General features: G+C 41.1%; 1 protein-coding gene across 2 annotated transcripts in view; it reads left to right on the top strand.

Moving 5' to 3' along the window:
- Positions 1-2,828: 2,828 nt before the first annotated feature.
- The window catches only part of dusp8a (dual specificity phosphatase 8a), a 45,830-nt gene continuing 28,526 nt past the window's right edge, over positions 2,829-20,132 (top strand). The window contains exons 1-2 of one of the 2 annotated variants that reach the window (XM_061721448.1): positions 2,829-2,964; positions 9,253-9,650. In XM_061721448.1, the coding sequence (XP_061577432.1) occupies positions 9,414-9,650 (237 nt within the window). In that variant the 5' untranslated portion in view covers positions 2,829-2,964; positions 9,253-9,413. Of the gene's footprint in view, positions 2,965-6,782; positions 6,895-9,252; positions 9,651-20,132 lie in introns of those variants that run through there. The other variant, XM_061721447.1, reaches the window with a different exon arrangement.

The following is a 20,132-nucleotide window of genomic DNA, read 5'->3' as shown; positions in this document are numbered from 1 at the left end:
GTGATGTAAAGCGACGCAGCTGATATCTGGCTGATGGGCATCTTCAGGTATTTTGAATAACATTTGTATGCTCCTTATGGCTGTTCATAAAGTGATTCATGTTCTCTCAGAACTTAATTATAAGAAATGTAATCCCACTCACAGAGAAGGACACTCAGAAAAAAAATGTGTGCCTATTCTGCCCTATTAGATCTCGGTGCTACAATAACATGTTCTGTGTTTACCTGTGGTGATCCACAGGGTTCTGTGCTGATTTTTCTCAGTCGTTGTATGTCTAGGTACTATTATTACCCAACGAGGCATTCATAATTATAGTGATACAGAAGATAGTCAGCTAAAACGATTTAGGAAGCCAAATGAACTCAATACGTCACTCTGCACACAAAAGAGCACTTTGCTCTCGAGGTTACTTGAAGTTCCAAGAGTTTCCCAAAGTGTATGATAAGAGGCAAAGTCTTAAGTTTATCAGTGGAAAGCACCTCCTAGTTTGTGTTTGGGATGGAAATACCGTCTTCACCTTTAAGATGAGGCTTAAAACTTTATTTTTTGATGAAGCTTATAATGAGGGCTGGCTCAGGTAACCCTGTGAAAACAGCATCATGATATACTGGGGGTATGTTTTCCTGAAATTGTGTGCTGTAATACACACATTCTTCTGGTGAAGTGTATATTAGGCTAAATTATACAGTATTTGTTCAATGACGTATAAAATATCAGTTTATTATAAAACTTGGGGGGGGGGGGTTTAGTAATCAGTAAGTAATCAACATTTGAAATGGATCAAAGACACACATGTTGTGCAAGCATATCCATTCTTGTCTTATGGCAATTTTGATTAAATGTTTTAATCCACTTCAAGTGTTGAGTCCTGTTATCACATTTATCTCAATTAACCCTGATTAGTATTACTGTATGGAAATAATTAGCATTGCTCAGAAAATTGGATCTGCAAGGACTCCTGAGACAGGAATATTTATTTTTCTTTGTTAAATGCTTTCTATCATTTTCTATTCTAAAGGAAATGATAAAAGGAAACACTGAAATAGAATAGAATAGAATAGAATAGAATAGAATAGAATAGAATAGAATAGGCAAGTATGAACATGACAGACAGGGAACCCAGATTTAAATAGTTGCAAACAGTAATAGACAAATGCCTCTTATTAACATGTATACAATTTAAAAGTGAAAGGTGCAGCAGTAGGGGGTAGTCATGGTTATTGAAAGGTGGATTGTTACAGTATAAGATTGTGGTTATTATTATTATTATTATTATTATTATTATTATTATTATTATTATTATTATTATTATTATTATTATTATTATTATTATTGCACAGTGATGATTTCTCTGAGACTCTATGAGTGATGAGAGTTCATCAGAGTAACAGCTTGGGGGAAGAAACTGTCTCTGTGTCTGGAGGTTTTGGAGTAGAATTTTATTAATATTTGCAGGTTTCAAATATCCAATTTCTTTTTATTGCCGCTCAGCTAGAAAAACCTTCCCAAGCAAAGATAATTACTTGAACGGATCCATGCGTCCTTCCACGAGCGCGTCTCCTTTAACAAAGAAAAAAAAAAGTCCTTTTAATCCACGGAGCACAACGCTGACGTCACCTTCCCCGAAGGGCCGCCGCTGATTGGCTGGAGTTGACGTAAACCTTTCTTTGCACTCCTCTCCCTCTTGAACCATGACCTCATCGCTGTAGTTCATGAAAGTGCTAAAGTACGTACACCTCCTGTACCCAACACCGCCCCCCTTCCCTGCTCTCAACGTACACACCGCCCGCTTTAAGGCTGATTTATGGTTCCGCGTTACACCGACGCAGTCGATTTAACGCGGGGGCTGGTTTATGGTTCCGCGTTACACCAACGCAGAGCCTACGGTGGAGGTTCTGCGTCGATTTAACGCGGACCATAGTTTATGCTTAGCCCTCGCCTATCTCAGCCGGAGGTGAGGCGGTGTGAAGCCGGGCGGCGAGCTCTCATGCCCCGGCTGTCCCCGTTGCTGTCACCGGTCCTGTGTGTGTGTGTGTGTGTGTGTGTGTGTGCAGGGGCGAAAATCCCGGGGGGGACAGGGGGGACAAGTCCCCCCCATTAGTAAAGCTGTCCCCCCCTAGAATAATTTGAGACAGAATTAATAATTTTGGAACAATGCAGTAGTATTTAGTAGTGATGCACCAAAATGAAAATTTGTGGCCGAAACCGAAATCGAAAATAATAATAAACAGTAAAATCTCATTACACTTAAAACAAGACTCATCACTGGAAAAAAACAACAATTTTCACCTTTTTCAAGTACATTTTCACTTGAAATAAGTAGAAAAATCTGCCAGTGGAACAAGATTTATCTTCTCATTACAAGCAAAAAAATCTTGTTCCACCGGCAGATTTTTCTACTTATTTTAAGTGAAAATCTACTTGAAACAGGTGAAAATTGTTGTTTTTTCCAGTGATGAGTCTTGTTTTAAGTGTAATAAGATTTTTTTAAACTAAAAATGAGACATTTTAACTAGAAATAAGACAAATATTCTTGTTAAGATATTGGGTTTTTGAAGTGTATTATGTGAGATGTGCTGTATTATTGCCACCTTCCACCTAATACCATTGTTTTGTATTGCTCTAAGAAAGGTCTTCTGCCTGTTTGCGAGATAGAGATGAAAATGTCAAAATGCTGTATTAAAGGAAGGCTAAAACTTTTATTCCTTGTCCCCCACTGGATTTATTCTCTAAAATTTTACTGTTTATTGTCCCCCCCAACTATGAAACGGGATTTTCGCCCCTGTGTGTGTGTGTGTGTGTCAGCTGCTGACAGCACTCCCCCCCCATGACGTCCGCCTGCGCGCTCCCCTCCCAGCGTCAGGCGCGCGCCTGTCCTATAATGGGGAATTAAACCCGTCCAGACCGAACTTATCCATCCTTTTATCCCGTCGACCCGCCTTATTGTACCTGTTTGTTTAAAAGGTAGGTGAACATTACTGTGTTTTCCTCCGGTTTGTGCAGTGCGGTGCGGCTTGTTGTCATCGCAGCGCCTCCTAATCAATGGAGCGGTCCATTCTTCGCATGCGGACATATCCGCGCGTCATAACAACACAGTGCAGGTTTCGCACCGGCACAGCAGCAGCCGCCGAGCCTCGCTGATAATAATAATAATAACCGTGTAGCGTTCGCAGTGAAGTCCCTCGCACTCAGCTCTGCACAGAGGAGGAATATTTTCCGAAATATTCACTATTTCCACAAATGTAGGTCGGTTTATTACAGTGCGCTAGGACCGCTCACCCCCTCCTCACTGCTTTTAACGCTATCACGCAGTACAATGTCTCATCTGTCCCTTTGGCCGCAGTCAGTGTTATTTAATTTAATTTAATTTAATTTTATTTTATTTTCACACGCATTAAAAGAAGTGTATGTTCAGTGGCTCATCCTTATAACCTCCGTATGTTCCTGGTTATCTGGGGGTAATCCCAGTTTGCAGCTGCAGCACTGGCAGACTATCGATCAGAGGACACCAGAGGGCTTTATATCTGAACTTGTTGTTTACAGTATCATGGTGCTGATCTCCTCCACCAGAGCCAACCAGGAATGGATTTATTATTTTCTTCAGAATGAGAGATAACTGAAGCCGACCCGTTCATCTTGCACTTACACTTGTTCGAGTTTGAAACAGTTTTCATCTGATTATTGTATAGCATTAAATGGGGTTGGTTATACCAGAAACAAAATCAGCTTTTAAACCTGAAGAATCAAATGTCTCACACAAAACTGTCTTTCAGAAAATTATGAATGAAGGACTATTTTAATAATGTCTTCACTTGTTTATTATGTTAGAATAACCAAACATGTAATGATTTTCTTTTTCTCTCTACCGGATAACATTTGTTTGGGTTTTGATGATCCTAGCAACTTGAGTCTTGGGGAACACAACCCATACACCATTTTTTCATATTCAGGCAGTATTATTAATTATTATCCCAACAAATCAAGAGAATCGTTTTAAATTTTCATTAAAAACTCTACAGTGAACGTTCTTTTTTGTTGTTGCGTGACATTTTTAAAGCTGGCAATTGTTTAGAAATACTTCTACATGTGTCGTCATACCCAAACAAGCAGGCAGGTGAGTCTTGATAGCCTGGACACGCAGGGGCACGGCTCTTTGTTGTGGTTTGTTCTTAAGGTTTAAATAATACATGTGTTCAAAGGAGACACATTTTGTGAACATGCAGAAATGTTTAGTTCATGAGAATGTGTGGCTCACAGTGAAGAGCATGAGTTGCTTGCATGATATAATTGTTTACAGTCTAAACAAACAACCCATGTCTCTCATTGTGTGACACTGAAAGAGTGTACTTTTATTTTTTTATCAGCCTAGTCAAGGCTGCGGACACAGGTGACGTTATGCAGGGGGTTAATGAATTACCTGGATGCTATTACATCACTGCTTGCCCTCCAGTTGCTCTCTTTGTGTTTGCCTCCCCCCGTCATGTCTGATATGGATTAAACTATGAGTTCAGATCGTGCTATGTTTGAAAGGCTCGTGAATATTCCTTCATTGATTTGTCATGTTGCAAAGACGAAGCTACTTCCTCACTTTTATGATTTTCATGTATGCGAAAGAAGAGTTGTTTTTTTAGTCTGTTTTTTGTTTGTCAGCCATAAAGAACGTTGCTGTAAAGTTGGTTGATGATTTATGAGATTGAACTGAACTTTTACAAGAAAGGGAAAATGTAGGAAGTTTGATGTTTCAATGTTGCTTTATGATTATTAACCATTTTGCTCCCGTAATATTTCAGCATGCCATGCAGTATCTATAAATCTGAATAAATGATTTATAAATCATTTCAGCATTGACACTGCAGGGTTTAAATGCTTCACAGTCGTATATTATAACATTCAATTAGTCAAACAGACCTGAACCCGTTATGCTGCAACGTTCTAACTTCTCAATACATAATTGAAACTCAGCTCTAATTGTCCTTTAAGAAGTCCAGTACAATATCATTTACTTTCAAGTGCTGCTTGGAATACCCAGTATTTTATTTTGATAAACCATGAAGTTTGTTGCTGCTGAGGGGCGTACAAGTTCAGCGTGTTCAAAAACAAACACACAGAAAATACAATAGTGAAAAACACAGAAAAGAAAACATGTTTTCACAAATAAATGCACCAACGGTTCTTTGGACATATTTTGGCTAAATATAGGACAAGCTTACTCAGAGCCAGATGCTTTGTTGTTTCTTTTGTTGTTTGTGTGACTATTTGAAATATAACCACAAAGCTCTGTATGATGACCACAAAGTATGATCTGAATGACATCCCAAACCAAAAATGCAAAACAAAAACTGTCATGACAGATCAGGACTTGATTGAAGAGTTTTATGTGAATACAGTGGAGTCATGATAAGTTGACATATTTTTGTGTTTAATGTGTTAAAAACAACAATAAAAAGACATCACGTTCAAGATGGGATGGTTAACACTCTTGAACAGTCTCAAGAGCAAAAACTCATAATTTTCAGTGTTTTTCTCAGCTGTGGTAACCCTACAGAGTCAATCCACCTCTTCTGAAGTAACTGATTCTTTCAAAATATGCATTGCTTCTTTCAATAGGGCTTCTTTCAAGTTATGTTTATGGTTCTTGTTTCTAATTACAGTTAACTGATAGAGAAAGTACTATAGAAGTCAAATATATGTAGGAAAATACACATTTAAAAAAATGTCAGTTTCAGTTTTTGGCGAAAAAACTAAAATCTAAAATTAGATAGTGCTCTTCCATTTTCAGTCATTCATCTAGAGTAGGTTGAACTGCTGTCCAGAGATTCCCAGCCTGGTGCCTGTATGTGTTCAGACAGTGAGAACTTGTCTGCACTTGAACAATCATTTTGGAAAAGCATTGACAAGATGAATTATGCAAATATATGCAAAACAGGTCAAAGATGGAATGCATTAGGCAAAATAGATACAGCAAAAAATGTTTTCATCACAATTGAATTATTCAAAAGGACATGCAGTGATTATAGGGTTACATGATATCTCCTGTTGTTGTATAACTAAGGTTGAGACATCTATTTTAGGTCCGAGACCCACTCACACTTTTTCCTTTTTGTCTTTTCTTACATCCCCATCCTGCATTAGCACCAGTAGCATCCCATCACCCTCCCCACCTCCCCCAGTCATCCCAGTCAGGCTGTTTCTATGGCAACAACAGAATCTGCTCCAGGCCTGTACACAGCGTCTATCTCTGTGTTTTCGCTCGTCCTTGCTTGTTTTCCTCTGTTAGCAAGAGCCTCACAGCAAGCTACTGGCTGCTGATTATTTTAGTCTGAATATCTTATTTATTTATTGTTTTTATTGTTGTTTACTACTTTCTCATATTTGATTAGATGGAGGGAAAAATACTCTTTGCGTAAACTGTGTTGCGTGTTATGCTGAATAAGCATGTTGAGGTTTGTGCTCCCACTCTACTTTATAGACTAACTACTGTCCCACTCTATAGTCTAATATTTTGTGGCTATTTTCTCTGTACTATTCACCGCACTTTCCCTTTTACCACATCTCTTCATTTCCCTTCTTTTTTCCCCTCAAACAGCTGTAGGATGATTGCCTAGAAAGATGCAGAGCTCCGGTCCCTAACTGCCACACATGTAGACCTGCAGACCCCTCCCCTCCCCATGCCTGTTCACTGCACAAGATGAAGAAAGAATGATAGGAAAGGAAGGAGGGATTCAGAGAGGAACAAGTGTAAGACTGGGTGGGAGGGAGACCAGTCACCACTCGACATATGCAGCGTCAGATGCTGTGCTCAGCAGCAGGGACACAGAATATAGGGGAAAAAGATTCCCGACCCTGGAAACTGCGCTGTTAGCTGCTCGACTACAGGGTGCCCTGCCATATAAGGTACGGTATAACAGGTGATGGTGCAGGTCGTTGCGTGGCAGGGGCTGTGTCTGGCAAGTGCTAGCTCTGCAGAAAAGCTTTCTGTTGAATGAGCGTTTGGCTGCACCTCATGCTAAAAGTGGACTTTGTCAGTATATGCTATGTGCTTTGTTGCTGCAGCAGAAATTATTACCACAACAGATTAGCAGAGATTTAGTGAATTAGAATTATTTGTTTTTTAGGGGGGGGTTTCTTTGTTTTTATTTTAAAGATGGTAAACAGACTATATCATTGTTGCTTTGTCTGTTTTATCTCCAGCTTTCATGGGCAGGGTTTTTTGTTGGTTTCGTATATTTTATAGCTTTTCAGATTCAGTAACAGTTTGAATGTGTTTACAGTGCAGTGTGATGTCCATCTAGATTTTGCAAATGTTCTTGTCCAGCTTCACCTGCATCAAGCATGTTGTGTGGCAGTACCATCGTATGCACATGCATGTTCAGGCTTGGCCAGTAGCATTTCCGAGACGTAAGCTTCAGTGACGGAAAATAATGATCTTGTGTACCTATAGGAGCGATGCAAGGCCCCTGTTGTAATGAATGTCACTGCAACACAATTTGGTACATCTAATGTTGTGGTTTATCTACTCCACATCAGTGCCATATATTTGGGGCAGTTGTCAACGAGTTTGTCCATTAAGATGTTTTTGTATTTGTTTATATCTCCCCTAGTCTCCACTATTTCTCTTTCAGCCGGTACTATTTTCTTCTCTGTATCTCTGTTTTCACTGCTTCATCTCCACAAAATCTCCTCCCTCACCTTGAGCTGGCTGAGTTGCTAGGCTAGAGAGATCCTCACTAAACAACATCTTTCACTACCGCCCATCGGTGCTTCTCTCTCTCTTCTCTAGTGTCTGAGCACAAGTGCAAAGTGCAAGGAGCAGAGCTACCTGGATGTTCACAATCTGAAGGGAGTTTTCTCACATGTCTTCTTTTGTGTCAGGTTTTGTTTCTTTGTCTCCCCCCCACAATTACTCACTGTTGGTGTTAAATATTTTCCTGTTTCTGCTTCACCTCGAGCACTGCTGTTTTTTCCTCTTATTGTAATGGAAGAACGCGGTCTTGGTATCACACTGTTTCCTGTTACTGTGATGGAATCGTTCCTGTATTAAATTATACCGACATTTTTGTGTTTCTTTTTTTTTTTTTTACTTTCTCAATCCGTTTCAACACGTCTTTTCCTCGCACTCTCCCTTTTGTGGTAAATGAGATGGAGCCCATTCATTTTTCATGGCACCATGCACCTGTAGATAAATAAAACAATGGGTCAACATTTCAGTTCTGACCCTCTCACTTGTTGCGTGACACCTGGCTGACTAAAGAACTGATCCTCATGATATTAGCCGTCTTTATACATTTAAGACAAATACACAGAAAAGCCTGAACAAATGAGGCTTCTCTGTGGATTGTTTTAAATGGTAATGCAGTGTTTTGTAGGGGTCACGGGTTTAGTCTAGTGTGTTTTAAACTGTTTCCCACACACATGCGGTCACCGGTGTCTCAGCCTTGATAAATGATGGCATGTCTCTATGTGTGGGTCTCTTGTTAATGTGGAAGGGCTGTGGTGAATGGGAGCAGGGAGGATATCACAGTGATTAGAAGTGACAGATATGAGGAGGCAGACAGTCTCTGCAACAAACACACACATATACAAACATACATACATTAGATGTCACTCTGACGCTTTGCCTGTGTCTAGGACCTGCACTCTGAATTCCCCCAGCTTAATTTATCTCACGCCCTCAGTTTCCTGTTTCAAGAGACCTACCATCAACAGCCACAAAATTTCACACATGCTTACACACACACACACACACACACACACACACACACACACACACACACACACACACACACACACACACACACACACACACACACACACACACGTTTCATTGTTGTGGATGTCTAATTTAAGTCCGTAACTTTTTTATTTTCTGGATTGTGATATTCTTTTAGATCTCAGGACTGATAATAAATCCCAGGGATCATCCAGTTGGTTTTAAAGTCTTAAAATAGCTCTTATATTTGTGTTTAGCTTTGTGGTTATTTTGATACACGAGGTGCTCAAAGTCTACTAATAAAAGATGATACAAAAGCACAAAAATACTTCATGTACTCCAAAAGGGTTTGGAAATGTATGCGTAATGGATTTGTCATTGTGACTTTGCAGCAGTTGACAGATTATTATTTATTCCTTGTTGCTGTCTTGGGTTTCATGTCTGGCCAGTAAAGGCATAGACATAACTTATTACAGTAAATGCTGTGATTACTTAAATTTGTGTTACTCATTTATTTTTCCTTTTATTTTCTGTTTTTCTAGGCGGCATGGATCTCATAGCACCTGCTCCAGTGGGCGCCCTCCTCCATTGACATCTCCTTCTCCCCATCTCTTCCTCCGTTCTCTCTCTCATTTCTCCTGCTTCCTTCATTCTCCAACCCCCCTACAAGCCCCCCCAGTTACCGATCAGACCTCCCTACATCATGGCAGGGGAGAAGGCACCCAACAAGCGAAGCGTCATGGACATCAAGCGCCTGGCAAGCCTCATCCAGAGAGGAACAGGTCGCTTGCTGGTGATTGACAGCAGGACGTTTTCAGAGTATAACGCCTCCCACGTGCAAGGTGCGGTCAACGTTTGCTGCTCCAAGCTGGTGAAGAGGCGACTTCAGCAGGACAAGGTGTCTGTCACTGAACTGCTGCAACCCAATGGCAAGGTGAAGGTGAGTTGAAGCCTCCTTACACCAGCTGGTAGTTGTGATCAAGGATGTGATACCAGTAACGACGGACATTTTCCTCAACATACTAAACTGTCTGTGTGTAAGTTTACTAGGGGTGGGTATTGGGAAGGACCTCACGATACGATACGCATCACGATACTTGAGCCACGATACGATACACATTGCGATATCCCGATTATGCGATATCCCGATTATTATATTCTACATAGTTCACCGAAAAATTTAAAAATGCATTACACATCTTAAAATCCAAGTTGTATATATGTACATCAGATGATAGTGATGGATCTTAAAATCCGAGTTGCACGTTCATCAGATTATAGTGACAATTCATGGGACAAACTGAGTCAAAACAATGTTTTATTATAACTATACAAGCTAAAGTTACAACATATTTGTATATGTTTTTCATATTATTTACATCATATGAAATTAACATTAAATTTAGTATGAGGTTGCTTTAATTATGTGGCAAATGATAATAAACACAAGAAAGATGGGTAATAAAACCAAGGACAGGCACAGTGATCAGTCAGTATAGATATAAATCCATAAATAAATAAACCTCTGTCCATTATTTTTCATTTTTTAAGGACAGGCAATTGTGTTATATAAAAAATAAATTATAAAATGAAATAAAACGTGAAATAAAACCTGAGCTTAGTGCAGGTCCCTCCCAGGGTTGGTAAAGAGTGGCAATGCCCAGGACTGTCACTTAGGTAGGAGCACTGGGTGATATAATGGGTAAAAAATCAGGGATAAAAAAAAAAAAAAAAATTAAAACATTTTAAAAAAAAATCGATATTCAAATTTTGAATATCGATATTGAATCAGCTGGAAAAGTATCGCGATATATTGCCATATCGATATTTTTGCCCACCCCTAAAGTTTACATCTTTTTCATGAGATTTAGATGCTGCCTTGTTGAATTTTGACACAGATCTAGAGTTGCATCCTCCCTTTACCCTGCTGTGTATTTATTTATATTGTATTGTACGAGAGTGTTGATATTCTATTATAATTGATAATAAGGTGATTTATTACATGTTTTTTCCCTCTTTTTTCCAAGAGGGTATTAATGGCTCAGCAGTTAAGGATTGCTTGTTCTTATTTTTAATGTTTTGTGAGTGTGGGTTACCTTCTCCAGACCAACGAGGCGTGATTTAAAAAGCTCATTATTAAACTGCAATAGTTTTTAGCAGACAGGTTTTTGGGAATGCTTAAAGAAAATTAGAGATGATTCTTTGGGAAGTAAAACTATGAAGTTATATTTTGTTGCACTGGGACTAATCAGCATAAACGTGTGATTGAGCAGCATCAAAAGACTTAAATACAGGAGGGGCTGCTGTGATGAGATGTATCGCTTAGGAAATGTTTGTATCAATGGAAGTGGACGTGAAAGAAATGTGTTCTTGAAGCTTAAAGGTCAGTGGTCAAAATGACGGTATAATCTTTATCATGTCTTTCTTTTTATGCTTTTTTCATAGAGTAGGTACCTTCAACCAGAGGTTTCTGATTGATATTGATATCTCTCAGTTGGGACGTTTCTCTGTGGGTTTTTCAGGTCATCACTTGCAGCCTAGCTAATATACCACACTGATGCAGGTCTGGCCGTCTCTGTGCAAGCCCAGACCTGCATCACATCTGTTGGGTCTATATTTGGTGGGCGAGCAGGCACACTGAAGGTTTGTTGCTTATCAGTGACCCTGAAAATGGATCCTCCCGTTTTCCATGACTTCTCCTCTGAATATGACGGCCCTTTTTTTTTCCCGTCTTCTTCTTCTTTTTTTTCCATGGTCTATCCACCCATGGCACGCTGGCTCTTTATTTTTAGTCTCTGTGTGAAACTGAAGGAACTATGAGTGGGGAAACCTTACAACCTTGGGTGTACTGGTGGGCGTGTGTGTGGGGGCGGGTGTGTGTGTGTGTGTGTGGGGGGCGGTGGGGGTGTGTGTGTGTGTGTGTGTGTGCGTGTGTGTGTGTGTGTGTGTGTGTGTGTGTGTGTGTGTGTGTGTGTGTGTGTGTGTGTGTGTGTGTGTGTGTGTGTGTGTGTGTGTGTGTGTGTGTGTGTGTGTGCATGCTTCTCCTTTCAGTCTTACTTGATAGATAAACAGCAAAGCCATGGAAGACGTGGAAAAATGTGTTCCTCTTCCTGTTTTCTAATATTATTTCCAGGTATTTAACTCTGTCACACCCAGTGCAATAAAAAACTATTACGATAGAGCAACAAAACAACTTTTAGCTCAGAGGGTTCCCCTATAGTCACGCTCGAGTTGCTTTTACAAGGCCCAACTCTTGTTTAGTCTCTTGCAGTTTTCACCCTCGTTTTCTCTCAGTCAGTTCTTTGGTCGCCTCTGCTGTGATGTCCACTACAGATCTACACCTGTATGTTGTCGATGTAAAACACGGTGCCTTAAAGCGACACTACGTAACTTTTCCACCTTAATATCATATTTCCAGAGTCATTGTGATGGTACATCAACTTCCAACAGGTTTAATGACACCTCTTTCATGGTCTGAGGGGTCTGTATCGCCTTCACTGGCACTATGTAACTTTGAGGAGCATGGTAGGAACCCTGCCACACTAAAAAACTACAAATTTTACGGCTTTGACTGCTTTACGGCACATACGTCACTTCCCCCTCCTTCCCGATTCGCAGTCGAGACGAAAATGGGCGGGGCGTGGAGCTCAGAGCTCCGCAGAAGCTGGTAACCTGTTGCTGCAGCAGCAGCAGCAGCAGCTCCACACATAACAGACGTGGGGAAAAGATCCTAATGGTTTAACTTTTCAACGGTTTCCTGCTCGGAGGCAGAACCACGCAGGCCAAGTATCTGATATAACGGAGTAAAAGAGTGAAAGAGTCGTCGGCTCGCTTTGGATCGCGGCTGTAACGACCATACACACAGTAAAGCCTGAATTATGGTTCTGCGTTAAATCGACGCACACCTACGGCGTAGGGTACGTGGCGACGCACAACGTACGGTGCGTGTTGCCGCGTCGATTTAACGCAGAACCATAAATCAGCCTTAAACCACAAACACTCACACAGACCGGGTCGGATGAAAACACGGGTTTCATTCCCCACTTCGCCAGCTAAACGCAGTTTCTGGCCAGCTCTCTGCGGTGCAATTAACCCCAATCTTCAGATAAAACTAGTTTGTTGAGGAAAAAATATTAACTCTTATTTGTAGCTGCAGAGGAAAAAAATAATCTCACGAGGAAAACAAAAATAATCACGCCTGGGAGCCTCTTCAACATAATATAGCGGTCAAAAATAAAGAAAAGAGATGTAAGAGGGATACAAAACATGTACTGTATGTTGTATTATACAAATTTATTGAAACATATGGCTCTTCAGTAATGATTTCATATGGATCCAGACCGTTAATAATCATTATTTTCTCCATATACCGCTCCCTGGCTTCCTTGTTTAAGATATCCCGGTAAATTCCAGTTCCTTTCCAGCAGTTTAACATCTTTTTTTTTGCGTTCCGTCTGTTCACTTGGTGAAACAGAAAAGCATCCAGTCTCCTCTCATCAAAACAAATGCAGCGACGGGACAGGATCTTTCCGGCAGTACGCGCTGGTGCTCATGGGAAACGTAGTGTTCTTTCTGGTAAAACACTACCGCTTTTGTCCAAAAGATGCCGCCAAACTCAGAAAAGCTGAAAGTTACGTTGTGCTGCTTTAAAGTGATTGGGATTGGAGTTGATACTTACTTTGGATGGGTTTTGCAGATAGAGGTGACAGGAGACTATAAAAGCCAGGCGACACTACCTAAAAATAATCAGATATAGCAGGAAAAACAACAGGTATTTAAATCTTTCCCTATGTGTAACAAGTAGTGGCAGTTGATACAATACTGTAGCTGTTTTTGTTGATTAACCTTCTGGCCAAGAGGAGCTGAATAAAATGACGTGCCAACTGTCTTAATGCATGAATGAAATATGTGAACTGCCAACATTTAATTCCATAGAGAGATACATGACCTTGAGTTGCAGCTCGGCTGATTCTTTATTTCTGCCTGACACAAGTGGAACACGTGAGCCACTAAAAACATGCCCTTCCCACAGAGTGGACAATAATTAGACATTATTGCTGTAGATAGAGTAGATGTATTGTTTGTCCCTCCTATTGGATTACTCTTTAATGCTCAAAGGTAACTTTTTACATGGACAAGGTAAAAGAGAGAAATATGGATTATTGTTACATTGTTGTTGGTGTTTGTTGCGACGTCCAGGGATTCAGGGTTTTATACAGTTAAGTGCACATAATTTGTTTTTCATCTAGAGTTTACAATAATGAACAGAGCAAAGATCTTTTAAGAACGTCTCTATTTTAGTGTATTCTGACAGTTTATGTTAGGTTTTACTTCCACCCTGAAGGCCGGATGAAAGATCGCGGGGTACAGATGGTCTGACTCATCTCCACCAGTAGCTTCTGCTCCGAGGATAGTAGGGTTTCAATTTGTCATGATACATGAGCTCCTCTTGGAGTCTTTGGATTTAAGTGAGAGGATAAAAGATGGAAAACAACAAGAAAAGCTTGTGGTGTTAAACTGTGCAGCTGCTGAGCTATGACGTTTGGATTTGGATTTAGCTGCAGTTTGAGTTTCATCACTGTCTTACCAGCTTGAGTTAATTTCTTTGCTGGGTCTATTAGGTTCAACTTTGTGTGAGGCCCTGTGCTTGGCAGATGTCACACTGTGGCACCCCGTGGAGCCATGCTTCCTCCTTTCTCTCACTTTTGGTCTCATGACAGCTCTGCCTGTCTGTCTCTGTCCATCTGTCTGTCTGTCTCCTGCACTCTGCAGCCTCCCGACACCAACCACTCCTTCATTGTTTATTTCCTCTCCCCGTCTAGAGTTGCCCCATGGCTGGTTTGTTATTATCCATTCTCCACCCCCAGTAAAGAGGATAAGGCTTATGATTAATGCTAAGGCTGGATAAAGCTGGAACTAGCCGGGTGAGACAGGCGGGCCTGAGAGAGCCCGACTCTTTTGTTATTGGCTAAGCATGACATCATCCCTGTTTGTTTGACCACTGGCAGGCTGCGGGTTGGGCACGTGTAGACTAGCTCTGTGGTGTTAGAGCCAGCTCCTAGCTAACCCCTCACACATACAGACACACAGACACCGTCCTCTCTACCCCCCACATAGCTTTGAGCATCGCCAGTAGCCAACTCAGCCGGCCAAGACAGAAAAGGACACCATTGTGGCTCTTTGTTGGGGAAGTGAATGCAGGAAGCGGGAGAGCGGCATTGAGGGTATTCATGGATGGGCTGTTGCCTCCGCCTCCTGCCCGGCTGCCTGCCGCTTCACATCCCATTGAAAACTAATAGCCTGCATCCCCCAAGGCGCTACACTCACCCTGTTTCATAGAAGCTTTCTATCCTTAACTGAGCTGAATGAACCTCTCCGAGCAGCGCAGTAGCAAGCAAAATGGTGTCCTCTTTCTTCTTCTTTTCACATCTCATCCCTCCATAACCGTTTTAATAATGCTCTCTGTTTATGTAGGTCAGAGAGAGCCAGATACTGTAGGTTATGTGGTGGAGGACCTCTGCCGGGAGAGGGACGGCACAAGCTTAGTCGGGACGGGCCTTCCTCGTACCTTCTCCGCCAGGCTGGAAGGCAGGCGACTGGTTCTTTTGGCTTAAGCCCGGATAATCCCTGCTGCTGTGACGAGGACAGGCGGCCAGGCGGGCGTGACAGATGGACCAGAGGTTTTCATGAGCAACAACCAGCTGAGGGACACTCCTGCATGTAGCCACTGGATTTTTATTCATTCATTTGATCATTTATCTATTTATTTTTTGTGGCAGAGGCCTGAAGTTCACCTGTTATATTTCTATTTCTTTCCTTTCTTCTTTCTTTTTTCTTTCCAATGCAAATTTGGACTGGCACAATGGCCCATATACGTCAAACAGATTTTAGCTAGATGTGGCTTATCTGTATTCAGAATATCTTTTTCATTAGCATCCTTGTAATGTTATGATATTATAATATTAAAAACAAAGTATATGAAACTTTACAGTTTTCAAATAAAGAGAGGATCCATGTCAAAATCAGAAGGCAAATGCTGGAATGACTAAAGCAAAAAATTCGAAAACAGCAATTTTTCTTAGTAGTTTAAGGTTTCACACATCTGTTTTATTATGTAACTACAGGTTCAATCAGATCTATTAGGTGAAGCCATACAAACATGTTAAACCTTTTCTACAACGCCAGTAAAAAAGTACCAGAGTAAGTACTCTCTGGTACGTCTACATGTGTTGTAACACCAACATATCAGACATGATCATGAACAGAAGTCCAGTTGTTGTTGCATGGCATAATGGACACCTTGCCCACAGCCGGCCAGGCGAGGGGTCTGTGATCTTGACTGTGATCTTAATGGCCAGACTGGCACAGGGCCCTGCTGCACAGAGAGAGGCGGCACTTGGCCAACTAAAGCATTTATTTGTATAATCAAGATGACACGCCATATGTTGTATTTATCCACCTGTCAGAGACGAAGGAAGGGAACTGAAATCAGACGCGATTACAAGTCCTGGGGTAAATCAAGTCATATTTGTATAAATTGCCAAAAACAAAATATATATTATAATAATAATGATAATAATAATACATTAAAAACAGATTTCTTGTAAAAGTGAGATGCAGACAGTTGTGTTATACACCAGCGTTTCCAGTAACTACAGAGTTTCAAAATGAAGAACAATGCGTGAGCCTTTCACGGTCCAATGTCAGAAGCAGAACTAAGAACTTCGTGGATGACTCACAGTGTGGATTTTTTTTTTATTTCCCATATCATACAAAGGGCAATCACTACGAATTTACTGCATGCCTTGTCATATTTTCCACATCCCAACTTCAAACAAATAACACTTTAGCTGATGATGTTTTTTTCCACAGACACAGGATGTGTTGCACATGTGTTTTTTTTTTCTTTGACACTGACGCACACACATTTTGTTTATAGATTCAGACAAACATAGCACCACCTTCATGTCAATTATGTTTGTTTTTTTTAAAGGACGTGTATTTAATTTTTGTGGAAGAATTGTGGTAATTCTTTGAAGATGGTTCATGGGGGTGAAGTGTGGGGTTATTTACACAAGATTTAAAGATGGATTAACTGGTATTGTTTGGAAAGGTAAAATATATTTACCTCTCCAAAGGTAAAATATGTTCTGCTCCTGAAAATGCCACCTTTGCAGTACAGGGTGTGTTTGTGTTTGAGAGGCCCGTGACTTTTAGTGGAGTGAAGGTGTGACCACATGAGGTGATCACATCTCTGGAATGACCCACGACGACCTCAGACTGCACATGTACAGAGACTTCAGGGACTTTCACCGCCCTGCCACATATCCACATCCTTGTCTGAAACAAACACATGCACACACTCTATTATGTGTGCATGTGAAATGTGCTTTCTCTAACTTTCCAGCAGTTGTATTAAAATTCCCCCGCTCATAAACTCAGCATAACTCTTCAGTACAACGCTAGTTCTTGATCATTGACCCATATTTGACCGTATATTACTTTATAACTTTTATTGTGAGCACGGTTGGTCCTCATTAGGACACAAGTCCAACAAGTCAATGAAGCGCAGATCACACCTACCGGAGCAAACATGGAAGTGGCAGCTGTCCGTGCCAGTCAGTGACATCATCCATCCCCGCGGCGGTGTTTTCACAGAGCTGTGTATGTCGAAGTCTGTTTGGCAGAATCATAAAGTTGCAGACTGCAAGGACGGGGAGACTCCTCATCGGGTGCTGTTAGTTCTCTGTTGAGAACTTTAGTTTTAAGATGTGTATGTTCTGGGAGTAACCTGATTCAAATCGAGTTTTGCATCATCCTGAAATTGCGAGAGTAGTGAGTTTGCCTCTACAAAGACCAGAATAATAAGTGAAAGGGTGATGAATATTTAATTTACGGCAATCAGTGAATCATTGCAACGGGTCAAGGCCTTACTCACACACAGCTTTATCCTCCTAAAAAGTATTTAATATGAATATACGGCGTGTCTTGAACTCTGCATAGCTCAGAATTGAATGTTAACTGCAGAGGGCTCGTGCCGCTGTCGTGCTGTTTCTGCGGACCACACTGAGACGGACCAGGCTGCGCTTCAGGAATGTTGAGCCATTTTTAGACTGTTTATGCTGATGTTGTGTCACACACAAGTTCACGCACGAACACAGATTCTCCCCCGCTCAGCACTGACCTTGTCACTGGTCAATGCAACTAAAGCCAAAGGAAATTTATATTTGTAAACTTCTCACCTGACAATTATAAGCAGATTATTTTACTCTTTTCCGGAGAATAATTGTTACCATACCAAATGATTGAGTTTAAAAATAAAACACTGGAAGTCAATAATTTAGGTTGAATACACAGTAAAGGATTTAAAGACCCACGTTGAGTCCTCCTCAGTGATTGTAGAGTCGTGGCCCAGATTGAAGCTTGTCGCAGCTGATTAATTGTGGAAGTAATCCTCAAGGGCGTGTTGTCAAGATTATTTGACTTGATTTAAAGTCAGAGCCTCCCTGATCTCAAATCTTAAATATCAGTTTAAACCAAACACATGTTTGGTTTTTACTATTCTCACCTCCAACTGAATATTCCACTTGCCAATGAGAGGAAGCAGACCAGGTAGCGCCCCGCATGTCACAAACATGGCAGTGAAACACAAGCCAAAGCAAGTGGAGTACAGGAAAAGAAGGCCATTATGTGGAATTGAGGGGAAAACCATGAATGGATTTATCACATGCCTTGCAACACGTCACCTATCAACTGTACATGAAGAACTGGACAAACCACTAATGATGTCACCAAAGGTTTTCTGAGGAATAGTTGGAGTGAGGAGTCATACAAGCTGGCTGGACCACGCCCACCTTATGTCAGTCGCAGTTGGCTGTATTAGCTTGGTTAGCCTGGCTTATGTTAACCTGTGATGCTAATTAATATTACTTTGCAGCCATGCTGATCAAATCTGTCCAGCCACTCTCATTTCAAGCGTTGCCACCTAGACAACATTAGAAAACAGTGCTGCCAGAGCTGAAACGAGGACGAGGTAGCTCCGTTAGGATCCCTGTGTCTCGGCCTGGAGCTGGTGCGGGGTGATTTACGGTCCAGCCCCCAGCGATCAGTCAAGGAACTGCAAATTTTCTTACTTACACCCTGGAGTCAAACCAGACGTTGAGATGTTGTCCCTTTTGAGGAAAATACCAAAGTAATGTGGGGTTTACAGCCTGGCTGAATCATCATTGTGTTTGGTGATTTATAATATCAAATATCGGCTTATGACTGAGGTTTGGTCAAGATTTTTTTTCTCTTTTTCTCTTTTTTTTTTTATATAGTGTGTAGCCCGCCTTACATTTCCTCTAAGAAGGCACCAGGTTACAGCGACTTCTTTGTCACTCAGGTTGGTTGAAAGAGATATTTATACAAATATAATCCAACTGAAAATGAATTACAATATGTCTCACATATATCTTGATTATAGGTGTTTTAAGCTTCTCTTAGATGCGGCGTTGCTGTATGAAGTACAAAATGTATCGATGGGGGGGCATCGCTTTAAATGAATCTGGATTTTTCTCTGTGCAGTCTTCACTTTGCTTCTACCTGTGTTTTTCAACGTAACCCGTCAAATGTGGACCTCTCTTCTGTGCAGTCAGTACAACGCTTTGTGTGTGTCACTGTGCAAATATGTTATAGTAATAGTATTTTTCAAGCACTAAATGTAGCTAAAGTTATCTGCACTTCTTCATCCTCGTGCATTGTGTTATTATATCCTCACACCTTGTGTTGGAGCAGACGTAAGTGTGTGTGTGCATAGCAAACTGCAACCTGATAACCAGAAATATCAAACAATGAAGACGTTATTGGCCTCATAAAGCAGACACCTGGTCCTACAGTAAATGATTCACCTGTTTAAGTGACAGTTGGTGTTCATGAAAAACTGTTTCTGAGTAGCCGTTTACCACATTTTGCAGTATGCGTTCATTAATTCAGGGAAACGTGATCTTTCTTTTATCAATCTCTTACTCTTTGTCTGGCAGTATTTTTGAACGCCTTAAATGTCTAGTTTTGGGAATAAGGTGCACTGTGTGTGTGTGTGGCCGAGCTGCTATGTGTGTTGTGATGTTTGGCAGGTAACTATAATTTGGTTCCTGGTTGCCTGATCAGGTCACTGCAGTCACGATGAAAACCAGCCACTTCTGGTCACCAGCTGGGAAACTGGTGTATACCTACTCCCAACCCATGTTTCCATCATCCAGCCATTATCTTTTGTTGCTGAGCTACAAGCCGCGTATGTGTGCACGTGCATGTGAGTGAGTGAACTTTTCTTCCTAAGGAGCGTTGACACTTAGGCCAAGCCTCCACTTGCAGTCTTGTCTCAGATCTTGTAATTTACCCTCATATTGCACATTTTATGCCACTGGGTCAGTAAGAAGCATGC

This window comes from Cololabis saira, chromosome 5 (genome assembly GCF_033807715.1).
Source record: "Cololabis saira isolate AMF1-May2022 chromosome 5, fColSai1.1, whole genome shotgun sequence".
NCBI lineage: Eukaryota > Metazoa > Chordata > Actinopteri > Beloniformes > Belonidae > Cololabis > Cololabis saira.
This window is presented reverse-complemented; position numbering and strand designations above follow the sequence as displayed.